Source organism: Lichenostomus cassidix, unplaced genomic scaffold (assembly GCF_008360975.1).
Source record: "Lichenostomus cassidix isolate B80296 unplaced genomic scaffold, HeHo_3.0 HiC_scaffold_39, whole genome shotgun sequence".
Taxonomy (NCBI): domain Eukaryota; kingdom Metazoa; phylum Chordata; class Aves; order Passeriformes; family Meliphagidae; genus Lichenostomus; species Lichenostomus cassidix.
Genome location: NW_028147446.1, coordinates 241,412 through 253,518, shown reverse-complemented (window position 1 = coordinate 253,518; position 12,107 = coordinate 241,412). Strand labels below are relative to the sequence as shown.

The window sequence follows — 12,107 nt, the reverse complement described above, 5'->3', positions numbered from 1 at the left end:
GGACATTGGGGGGACACAGCCCGGGATGTCCCCAAGGCGCTGACCCTCTGTCACCTCCCCAGCCTCACCAAGGACCACAGGAAGAGACCAAAGTACAACAAGTTACTGGTGAGTGGCACCTTGTCACCTGTGTCACCTGTGTGTCACCTGTGTGTCACCTGTGTCACCTGTGTGTCACCTCTGTCACCTGTGTCACCTGTGTGTCACCTGTGTGTCACCTGTGTCACCTGTCACACCTGTGTCACCTGTCACCTGTGTCACCTGAGTGTCACCTGTGTCACCTGTGTGTCACCTGTGTCACCTGTGTGTCACCTGTGTGTCACCTGTCATCTGTGTCACCTGTGTCACCTGTGTGTCACCTGTGTCACCTGTCACCTGTGTCACCTCTGGCACCTTGTCACCTGTGTCACCTGTGTGTCACCTGTGTCACCTGTGTGTCACCTGTGTCACCTCTGTCACCTGTGTCACCTGTGTCACCTGTGTCACCTGTCACCTCTGGCACCTGTGTCACCTGTGTGTCACCTGTCATCTGTGTCACCTGTGTCACCTGTCACCTGTGTGTCACCTGTGTCACCTGTGTCACCTCTGTCACCTCTGTCACCTCTGTCACTTGTGTGTCACCTGTGTGTCACCTGTGTCACCTGTGTCCCCTGTCACACCTGTCACCTCTGTCCCGCTTGCCACACCTGTCACCTGTGTCACCTGTCAGCTCTGTCCCCTGTCACACCTGTCCTTCTGTCACCTCTGTCCCTAGTGCCACCTCCCCCTCCTGTCACCACCCCCGTGGCCACACGCTCCCTGTCCCTGTGTCCCCAATGTCCCCAATGTCCCCAGATCCTCATCCCTCGGTGCTCCATCCTCCTGTCCCCAATGTCCCCGTGTCCCTGCTGTCCCACTCTGTCCCCAATGTCCTGATGTCCCCTGTCTGTGATGTTCCTCATGTCCCCAATGTCCCTGACTGTCCCCAGTTGTCCCCATGTCCCTGCTGGCCCCATGTCCCTTTTGTCCCTGACTGTCCCCAATGTCCCCCATGTCCCCACCATCCCCCTCACGTCCCCAATGTCCTCAATGTCCCCAATAGCCTCAATTGTCCCTGACTGTCCCCAATGTCCCCCAATGTCCTGATGTCCCCAGTTGTTCCTGATGTCCCCAATCCCTGCTGTCCCCAATGTCCCCAACATCCCCACTGTCCCCAGTTGTGCCAATGTCCCCAATGCCCCCTGACTGACCCAATATCCCCAATATCCCCAATATCTCCAATGTCCCCAATGTCCCCCTGCTGTCCCCACTGTCCCCATGTCCCCAATGTCCCCAGTGTCTCCCTGACTGTCCCCAGTGTCCCCAATATCCCCAGTGTCCCCACTGTCCCCATGTCCCCAATGCCCCCACTGTCCCCAATTTTCCCCAATGTCCCCAGTGTCCCCCTGACTGTCCCTATGTCTCCAATTGTCCTCCATGTCCCCAAATCTCCACTGTCCCCCTGACTGTCCCCATGTCCCCAATATCCCCACTGTCCCCATGTCCCCAATGCCCCCTGACTGTCCCCAATGTCCCCTCCTGTCCCCATGTTTCCAATTGTCCTCCTTGTCCCCATGTCCCCATGTCCCCATGTCCCCACTGTCCCCTGACTGTCCCTAATGTCCCCCTGTCCCCTGACTGTCCCCCTGTCCCCTGACTGTCCCACTGTCCCCTGACTGTCCCCCTGTCCCCTGACTGTCCCCTGTCCCTCAGGAGCACACCTTCATCAAGCGCTACGAGACGCTGGAGGTCGATGTGGCCACCTGGTTCAAGGACGTCATGGCCAGGACAGAGTCACCGCGGCCGGGGGGTGGCCTGGGCCACCAGCTGCCCTTCTTCACCAGGTGGGGACACCTGGGGACACCTGGGGACATCCTTGGGGACAGCGGGGACATCCCTGGGACACCTAGGGAGATCCCTGTGACACTTGTGGACACCCCTGGGACACCTGGGGACATCCTGGGGACACTTGGGGACACCCCTGGGACATCCGTGGGACACCTCTGTGACACCTGGGGACATCCCTGGGGACAGCGGGGACATCCCTAGGGACATCCCTGGGGACAGCGGGGACATCTGTGGGACACCTGGGGACACCTGGGGACAGCGGGGACAGCCCTGGGGACACCCCAGGGACACCCCTGGGACATCCCTGGGGACAGCCCTGGGACACCTGGGGACAGCCCGGGGACATCCTAGGGACACTGGGGACATCTGGGGACAGCCCTGGGACACCTCTGTGACATCTGGGGACACGGGGGACATCCCTGGGATACCTGGGGACATCCCTGGGCCACCACCTGCCCTTCTTCTCCAGGTAGCGCCCGTCCAGCGCCGCCCGCCCGGGTGGGGACATCCCTGTGACACCTCTGAGACACCTGGGGACATCTGGGGACATCCCCGGGACACCTGGGGACACCTGGGGACATCCCTGGGACACCGATGACACCGCCCGGGACACTCCTGTGACACCGCCTGCCCAGCTGGGGACAGCTGGGGACATCCCTGTGACACCTGGGGACATCCCTGGGACATCCCTGTGACACCTGGGGACACCTCTGGGACACCTGGGGACACCCCTGTGACACACCTGGGGACATCCCTGTGGCATTGCCCGAGCTGGGGACACTGGGGACAGGAACTCGGGGATGTGGCACTGGGATGTGGCACTGCAGTGTGACACTCGGGGATGTCACTGGGATGTCACACTGGGATGTCACTGGGATGTCACACTGGGACACGGATGTGGCCGGGGGATGTGACACAGGTGTGACACGGGGGCTGGGGATGTGGCACTCGCCCCCAAGGGGACAGAGGACATGGAGGGGACACGGAGGTGGCACTTGGGGACACGGAGGTGGCACTTGGGGACATGGAGGTGGCGCTCGGGGACACGGAGATGGCACTGGAATGTGGGCACGTGACACGGAGGTGGCACCTGGGGACACGGAGATGGCACAGGAACGTGGCACGGGGATGTGACAGCGAGGGACAGCGAGGGGACAGAGATGGCACAGGGATGTGGCACGGGGATGTGACAGCGAGGGACAGAGATGGCACAGGAATGTGACACAGATGGCACCAGGATGTGACACCGAGGTGGCACCAGGACGTGAATGTGACACGGGGACACAGGAGTGAGATGGCACCGCGTGTGACACGGAGACATGGGACAGAGGTGGCACCGGGAAGTGACACAGGACAGAGATGGCACCGGGAAGTGACACAGGACGGAGATGTCCCCAGGCTGTGACAACGGCGATGGCACCAGGAGGTGACACAGGGATGGCAGCAGGGTGGCACAGGATGGAGATGGCACCGGGAGGTGACACGGGACAGAGATGGCACCAGGAGGTGACAACAGGGACACGGGACAGAGGTGGCACCAAGATGTGACACGGGACAGAGATGGCACCAGGAGGTGACAACAGGACAGAGGTGGCACCAAGATGTGACACGGTTGGCACAGGACACGGCTGTCCCCAGGCGGTGACACAGGACACGGCTGTCCCCAGGCAGTGACACAGATGGCACAGGACATGGCTGTCCCCAGGCGGTGACACAGCTGTCCCCAGGCGGTGACACAGCTGTCCCCAGGCGGTGACAACAGCCACCCGGCGCCGAGAAGGACACGGAGCAGAGCGGTGGCTTGGGGACACGGCCACGCCCGGGGATGTGACAATGGGGACATTGGGGACACGGCCCGGGGCGGCCTGGGGGCGGGGCCGTGGTGGCACGGTGACAATCAGGTGTCCCCGCGGTGTCCCCGCTGTCCCCAAGGCAGTTTTAGTGCATTGGGGCGCAGGCGGCGCCGCCCCTCCTCACCCTCGGAATTATTATTATTATTATTATTAATTATTATTATTATTATTATAAATGCGCATGTGGAACCCGAGGGGTGTCGGTGTCAGTGTGGGGACACTGGGGACATTGGGGACATCATTGGGACATTGGGGACATCACTGGGGACATTGGGGGTATTGGGGACATTGGGGACATCATTGGGGACACTGGGGACATCATTGGGGACATTGGGACACTGGGATCATTGGGGACATCATTAGGGATATTGGGCACACTGGGACATTGGGGACATCATTGGGGACATCATTTGGGACATTGGGGATATTGGGGACAATGGGGACATTGGGGTGGCGAGAAGTGACACTGGGACAGTGGGACACTGGGGACATTGGGGACACAATGGGATATTGGGGACACTGGGGACATTGGGGACATTGGGACACTGGGGACAGTGGAGACATTGGGGACACTGGGGACATCACTGGGGACATCACTGGGGACATCAGGGACACAGAAACACAGGGACACTGGGGACATTGGGACACTAGGGACACAAGGACCTTGGGGACATTGGGGTGGGGAGGAGGGACACTGGGGACACTGGGGACATTGGGAAATGAGGAGACACTGGGGACATTGGGACACTGGGGTGGGGAGAGGGGACAGAGGATGTTGGGGACATTGGGAAACATGGGACATTGGGGACACTGGGGACATTGGGGACATTGGGGACAATGGGGACAATGGGACACTGGGGACACGAGGACATGGGGGACACTGGGGATATTGGGACACTGGGGACACTGGGGACATTGGGATGGCGAGGGGGACTCGGGAAACACAGGGACATTGGGGACACCGGGATGGTGACATTGGGGAGGGGAGGGGACACAGGATGTTGGGGACATTGGGGGAACGCAGGGACACAGGGGTGGGGAGGAGGGACAGGTGGGGACATTGGGGACACTGGGATGGGATGAGAAACATGGGGACATTGGGGACATTGAGGTGGGGAGGGGACATTGGGGACATTGGGGACACTGGGGACACTGGGGAGGGGAAGGGGGATGGACATGGGGACATTGGGGACACTGGGATGGTGACATTGAGGGGGAGAGGGGACACAGGACGTTGGGGACACGGAAACACGGGGACTTTGGGGTGGGGACAGGGACACAGGACATTGGGGACACTGGGGACATTGGGAAACGCGGGGACATTGGGAGAGCACGGGGGGACAGGTGGGGACATCAGGGATGGGGAGGATCCAGGTGACATTGAGGGGACATGGGGACAGGTGGGGGAGGATCCAGGTGACACCGGGGGGGCACTGGGGACACGGAGTGACACAGGGGACAGTGGAGGGGGACATGGGTGGCACCTCGGGGACACAGATGACACATCAGGGGCACAGGTGGCACCTCGGGGACACTGAGGGGACACAGGTGACACCTCAGGGACATTGAGGGGACACAGGTGACACCTCAGGGACATTGAGGAGGCACACGGGTGACACTTCAGGGACACAGGTGGCACATCAGGTACACAGATGACACCTCAGGGACACACAGGTGGCACCTCAGGGACACCTCAGGGACACACAGGTGACACTCCCGTGACGTCCCCAGGCCCAAGGGTGTCACCTGGGCGACGGTGGCCTCGGGGGGGACACGGGGGGGACACTGGGCGGGGCCAGAGGGGACACGGAGGGGACAGAGGGGACACAGAGGGGACACAGAGGGGACACAGAGGGGACAGCGATGGCGACACCACGGAGCTTCCCCCTCCCCCTCCTCATCCTCATCCTCCTCCTGCCCGGGGGGGGAGCTGCAGGTGGGGACAGCTGGGGACAGTTGGGGACAGTTGGGGACAGTTGGGGACAGTAGGGACAGTGGGGACAGTTGGGGACATGGGGACATGGGGGGACAGGGGACCGGAGGGGACAGGAGGGGGACACGGGGGGGACAGGGGTGTCCCAAATGTCCCAGGGGGGTCACTGGGGGGTCTCAGGGGGACATTGGGGACACTGAGAGGACATTGGGGGGACACTGGGGGGACATTGGGGGCACTGAGGGGACACTGGGGGACATTGGGGACTCTGGGGACACTGGGGGACATTGGGGACACTGAGGGGACACTGGGGGTGTCCGGAGCCACCCCCCAGCTCTGCCCCTCCCCCCAGGGCCACCCCCGGGCTGGCCATGGAGTGACCCTGTCACCCCCAGCGCCACCAACGTCCCCAAAGCCACCAAAGTCCCCAAAGCCACCCGAGAGCAGCGCTGCGGCGGGGAGAGACTGCAGGTGAGTGCGGCGGGACTGGGAGGGACTGGGAGGGACTGGGAGCGACTGGGAGGGACTGGGAGGGACTGGGATGGTCACTGGTGTCACTGGGATTGTCACTGTGTCCCCCCTGTGTCACTTGGATGGTCACTGGTGTCACTGGACAGTCGCTGGGATGGTCACTGGGATTGTCACTGGTGTCACTGGACGGTCACCAGGATGGTCACTGGGATGCTCACTGGGCAGTTACTGGTGTCACTGGGATGGTCACTGGGATGGTCACTGGTGTCACTGGTGTCACTGGTGTCACTGGGATGGTCACTGGTGTCACTGGTGTCACTGGGATGGTCACTGGTGTCACTGGTGTCACTGGTGTCACTGGGATGCTCACCGGTGTCCCCGTGTCCCTGACTGTCCCCTTGCTGTCACGGCCCCGCTGTCCCCCCGGGTGTCACTGGGATCACTGGTGTCACTGGTGTCACTGGTGTCACTGGGATGGTCACTGGGATGGTCACTGGGATGGTCACTGGGATGGTCCCCGGTGTCACTGGTGTCACCGATGTCCCCGTGTCCCTGACTGCCCCCTGCTGTCGCAGCCCCGCTGTCCCCCGCGGCTCCGGCTCGATGTCGCCTCCTCCCCCGAGTTCCCTCCTGGCCTTGGGCCGCGAGCTGTGCCCGCGGGGGGGAGGGTCTTCCTCAAGGTGAGGGACACTGGGGACATTGGGGACATTGGGGACACTGGGGACACTGGGGACACTGGGGATGTTGGGGACATTGGGGACATTGGGGACACTGGGGACACTGGGGACACTGGGGACACTGGGGACATTGGGGACATTGGGGATATTGGGGATATTGGGGACATCGGGGACATTGGGGACACTGGGGACATTGGGGACATTGGGGACACTGGGGATGTTGGGGACATTGGAGACATTGGGGACATCGGGGACACTGGGGACACTGGGGACATCGGGGACATTGGGGACATTGGGGACATCGGGGACATTGGGGACATTGGGGACATTGGGGGGACACGAGGGGACACGGGGGGAGGCTGCTCGGGCAGGTGAGGTGACTCTGTCCAGGTGAGTGGCATGGGGGACACATGTCCCCCCAGGTGTCCCTGTCCCCATCACCCCCTGTAACCTCTCTGTCCCTGTCCCCTCCCAGGTGTCCCTGTCCCGGTGACTGTCCCCATGTCCCCTCAGGTGTCGCTGTCCCCTCACTGTCCCATGTCCCCTCAGCTGTCGCTGTCCCGGTGACTGTCGCTGTCCCCTCAGGTGTCGCTGTCCCCTCACTGTCCCATGTCCCCTCACTGTCCCCATGTCCCCTCACTGTCCCATGTCCCCTCACTGTCCCCATGTCCCCTCAGGTGTCGCTGTCCCCTCACTGTCCCCATGTCCCCTCACTGTCGCTGTCCCCTCACTGTCCCCATGTCCCCCCAGCTGTCCCCATGTCCCCTCACTGTCCCCATGTCCCCTCACTGTCCCCATGTCCCCTCAGGTGTCGCTCTCCCGCGCTCCCCCCTCGCTGGCTTTCTCGCTCCGCCGCTGTTTCCTGTCGCCTCTCTCGTCGCCTCTGTCGCCCCCGCTGTCCCCTGCCGGTCCCCCGGCGGCGGTGGTGCTGCGGGGGGGCTGCGGGGACAGCGGGGACAGCGGGGACAGCGGGGACAGCGCGGGGGGCGCGCGGCGGAGCCTGCGGGGGTCCTTCGTGCTGCCCGAGCGCTTCGCCGAGCCGCTGCAGTTCCTGCACTGCCGCCTGCAGCTCTGCATGCGACACGGGACACCGCGGGGACAGGGGACAGCGGGGGGACTGCCCTGGGTACTGACTGTGTTAGTTAATTGATGGGGTCATTCATTAATGGGGTAATTAATGCGGTAATTAATTAACGGGGTAACGGAGCCGCTGCAGTTCCTGCACTGCCGCCTGCAGCTCTGCATGCGACACGGGACACCGAGGGGACAGGGGACAGCGGGGACACCTGGGGGACTGCCCTGGGTACCGATCTGTTAATTAATGGGGCAATTAACGGGATAATGGGGTCATTAATGGGGTAATTAACGGGGTAATGGGGTAATTAATTAATGGGGTAATGGAGCCGCTGCAGTTCCTGCACTGCCACCTGCAGCTCTGCATGCGACACAACTGGGAATGGGGACAGGGGACACCGAGGGGACAGGGGACACTGGGGACAGCGGGGGGACTGCCCTGGGTACTGATCTGTTAATTAACGGGGTCATTAGTGGGGTAATTAACGGGGTAATGGGGTAATTAATGGGGTAATTAACGGGGTAACGGAGCCGCTGCAGTTCCTGCACTGCCGCCTGCAGCTCTGCATGCGACGGGGGCGACAGGGGACAGCAGGGACACCGCGGGGACAGGGGACAGCTGGGACAGCGGGGGGACTGCCCTGGGTACCGATCTGTTAATTAACGGGGTCATTAGTGGGGTAATTAATGGGATAATGGGGTAACAATGGGATAACAGGGCGCTGGGAGCTGCCCTTGGTAGTGATTGTATTAATTAATGGGATAATTAATGAGGTAATTAATGGGGTAATTAATGGGGTGACAGGGCGCTGGGCGCTGGCCTGGGTACTGATCCCGGTAATTAATGTGGTAATTAATGGGATAATTAATGGGATAATGGGGTAACAATGGGGTGACAGGGCGCTGGGCGCTGCGCTCGGTGCTGATTGCGTTAATTAATGGGGTAATTAATGGGGTAATCAATGGGGATAATGGGGTAATTAATGGGGTAATTAATGGAGTAATTAGTGGGGTAATTAGTGGGGTAATTAGTGGGATAATTAATGGGGTGACAGGGCGCTGGGCGCTGCGCTCGGTGCGATCCCAAAGAGAGCGGGACTGGGGTGACAATGGGACAATGGGGACAGCGGGGATGGGGACAGGAGGGACAGAGGGGACACTGCAACAGGGGGGACACCGGGATGGGTGACACTGGGAATGGGTGACACCGGGAATGGGGACACTGGGAATGGGTGACATTGGGAATGGGGACACTGGGAATAGGGACACTGCGACAGGGCGGACACGGAGGTGACACCGGGAATGGGGACAGGGGGGTGACGTCGGGAATGGGGACAGAGGGGACACGGGGATGGCACCGGGAATGGGGAGAGGGGGGACAGGGGAGTGACACCGGGACAGGTGGGTGGCACTGGGAATGGGGACAGAGGGACACAGGAGGGACAGCGGGACACGAGGGTGGCACCGGGAATGGGGACAGAGGGATGGCACCGGGACAGGTGGGTGACACCGGGAATAGGGACAGGGTGACACAGGGGGTGACACCGGGACAGGGGACAGGGATGACACGGGGGGTGACACCGGGAATGGGGACAGGGGGACACGGGGATGGCACCGGGACAGGGGCTGGCACTGGGAATGGGGACAGAGGGATGGCACCGGGACAGGGGGGTGACACCGGGAATGGGGACAGTGGGGACACGGGGAGGGCATCGGGAATGGGAACAGGGGTGACACAGGTGGGTGACACCGGGACAGGTGGGTGACACCAGGACAGGGGACAGGGGTGACACAGGGGTGACACCAGGACAGGGGACAGGGGTGACACAGGGGTGGCACCGGGACAGGGGTGACCCAGGTGGGTGACACCGCGAATGGGGACAGGGGGACACGGGGGTGGCATCGGGAATGGGGACAGGGTGACACGGGAATGGCATCGGGAATGGGGACAGGGGTGACCCAGGTGGGTGACACCGGGACAGGTGGGTGGCACCGGGACAGGGTGACACGGGGGGTGACACCGGCACAGGGCTGGTTTTTGGGGTGACGTCACCCGCCGTCACTCGCCCCTCCCCCGCCCAGTGCCGAGCCGATCGCTGTTCCCGCCAAGGGGGCGGAGCCTCGGGCTCAGGCCACGCCCCCAGGCCACGCCCCCGCGCCGGCCACGCCCCCTCGGTGCGCACTGTCAGCAGACCCATCGTGGTGACACTGGGGACAGGCGACACCTCCCGGCCGGGTACGGGACACTGTGACAGGGACCCTGGGTGACAGGGACCCCCGGGACCCCCGAGACCCCCGAGACCCCCAGGGTGGGACCCCCGAGACCCCCGGGACCCCCTGACAGGGACCCCTGGTTGATAGGGACCCCCGAGATCCCCGAGAGGGACATCTGAGTGACAGGGACCCCCGGGATCTCCCCGGGACCCCCAGGACACCCTGATAGGGACCCCCGAGACCCCCTGACAGATAGGGACCCCTGATCGATCGGGAACCCCCGGGATCCCCGAGAGGGACCCCCGATTGACAGGGACCCCCGAGACCCCCAAGCCGGGTCCGAGACCCCCTGATAGGGACACCTGACAGGGACACTTCCGGGACCCCCGAGACCCCCTGACAGGGACCCCTGACTGACAGGGATCCCCGAGACCCCCTGATCGATAGGGACCCCTGACAGGGACCCCCGATTGATAGGGACCCCTGATCGATAGGGATCCCCGAGACCCCCGAGACCCCCTGACAGGGACAGCCGCGACCCCCGAGCCGGGTACGGGACACCCGATAGGGACCCCTGACTGATTGGGACCGCTGAGTGACAGGGACCCCCGAGACCCCCAGGATGGGACCCCCGGGACCACCGGGACCCCCTGACAAGGGACCCCTGATTGATAGGGACCCCCGGGACCCCCTGACAGGGACACACTGATAGGGACATCTGAGTGACAGGGACCCCCGGGACCCCGAGACCCCCAGGATGGGAGCCCCGAGACCCCCAAGACTCCCTGACAGGGACCCCCTGACTGATAAGGACCCCCGGGACCCCCGAGACCCCCTGCCAGGGACCCCCGAGACCCCCAGGATGGGACATCCTGACAATGACCCCCCGAGACCCTCTTAGAGAGACCCCCGGGACCCCCAATAGGGACCCCCGAGATCTCCCCTGGGGACCCCCGGGGCTGAGAGACCCCCGAGTGGGGTACGAGACCCCCGATAGAGACCCCCGAGACCCCCGAGACCTCTGATAGAGACCCCCGGGCTGGAACAGCCTGATGGGGACCCCCGATCGATAGGGACCCTGATCGATAGGGACCCCCAAACCCCCCGGGATGCCCAAAAACTCCCCAAACCCCCCCGGGACCCCCAAAACCGAGACCCCCAAGACCCTGGATTCCCCAAAATCCCCAGGACCCCAAAACCGAGACCCCCAACCCTTAGGACCAAAATCTCCCAAAATCCCTTCCCCAAATTTCCTCCAAATTCCTAATCTCTCTAGGTTCCACTGATATCCCGAGAATTCCCCAAATTTTCCCCAGGGATCCTGCCAGATCTCCCCAATTTCTCCAAATTTCCCCTAATTTACTAAATCTCCCAAATTCCCCAAATTCTACCAAATGATCAGGGATCCCAAACACCCCGGACCCCCAAAAACTCCCCAAATTCCCCCAGCTGCCCCCAAATCCCCCAGGACCCCCAAAACCGAGCCTCCCCACATTTACCCCAGAGCCCCAAATTTCCCCCCAGGCCCTCCAAGGACCCCCAAAACCGAGACTTTAAACCTCCAGGACCCAAAATGTCCCAAATCCCAAATTCCCCAAATTCCTCAAAATATCACAGGATGATCGGCCAAGAATCCCTAGGACCCCAAAATTCCCCAAATTTCCCCAAATTCCCCCAAATTCCTCCAAAATTTCCCCCAAATTCTCCTAAAATTTCCCCCAAATTCCCACCAATTTCCCCCAAATTCCTCCACATTTCCCCAAATTTCCCCAAAATTCCTCCAAATTCCACCCCAATTCCCCTCATTTTTGCTGATTTTCCCCAAATTTCTCCAAATTTCCCCAAATTCCCCCAAAATTTCCCCAAATTCCTCCAACCCCCCAGGACCCCCAAACCGAGCCCCCTAACTCCCTCCCCCTCCCCCAGCTGCCCCCGCCTACCGCCCCTCCCCCCGCCCAGCCCCCCCCCAGCACCGCCCCGCAGCGCCCCTGGCGGTGAGTGATTTGGGGAAATTTGGGG

At 62.2% G+C, this 12,107-nt stretch overlaps 1 protein-coding gene across 5 annotated transcripts in view; it reads left to right on the top strand.

Moving 5' to 3' along the window:
* The window catches only part of LOC146422600 (dual specificity mitogen-activated protein kinase kinase 7), a 75,022-nt gene that overhangs the window by 25,158 nt on the left and 37,757 nt on the right, over positions 1–12,107 (top strand). For 3 of the 5 annotated variants that reach the window (XM_085045961.1, XM_085045959.1, XM_085045963.1), the window contains 4 exons: positions 63–108; positions 1,732–1,862; positions 2,336–2,996; positions 3,072–3,574. In XM_085045961.1, coding sequence (XP_084902087.1) covers positions 63–108; positions 1,732–1,862; positions 2,336–2,339 — 181 coding nt within the window. In that variant the 3' untranslated portion in view covers positions 2,340–2,996; positions 3,072–3,574. The remainder of the gene's footprint in view (positions 1–62; positions 109–1,731; positions 1,863–2,335; positions 2,997–3,071; positions 3,575–12,107) is intronic. The other 2 variants (XM_085045960.1, XM_085045962.1) reach the window with 2 other exon arrangements.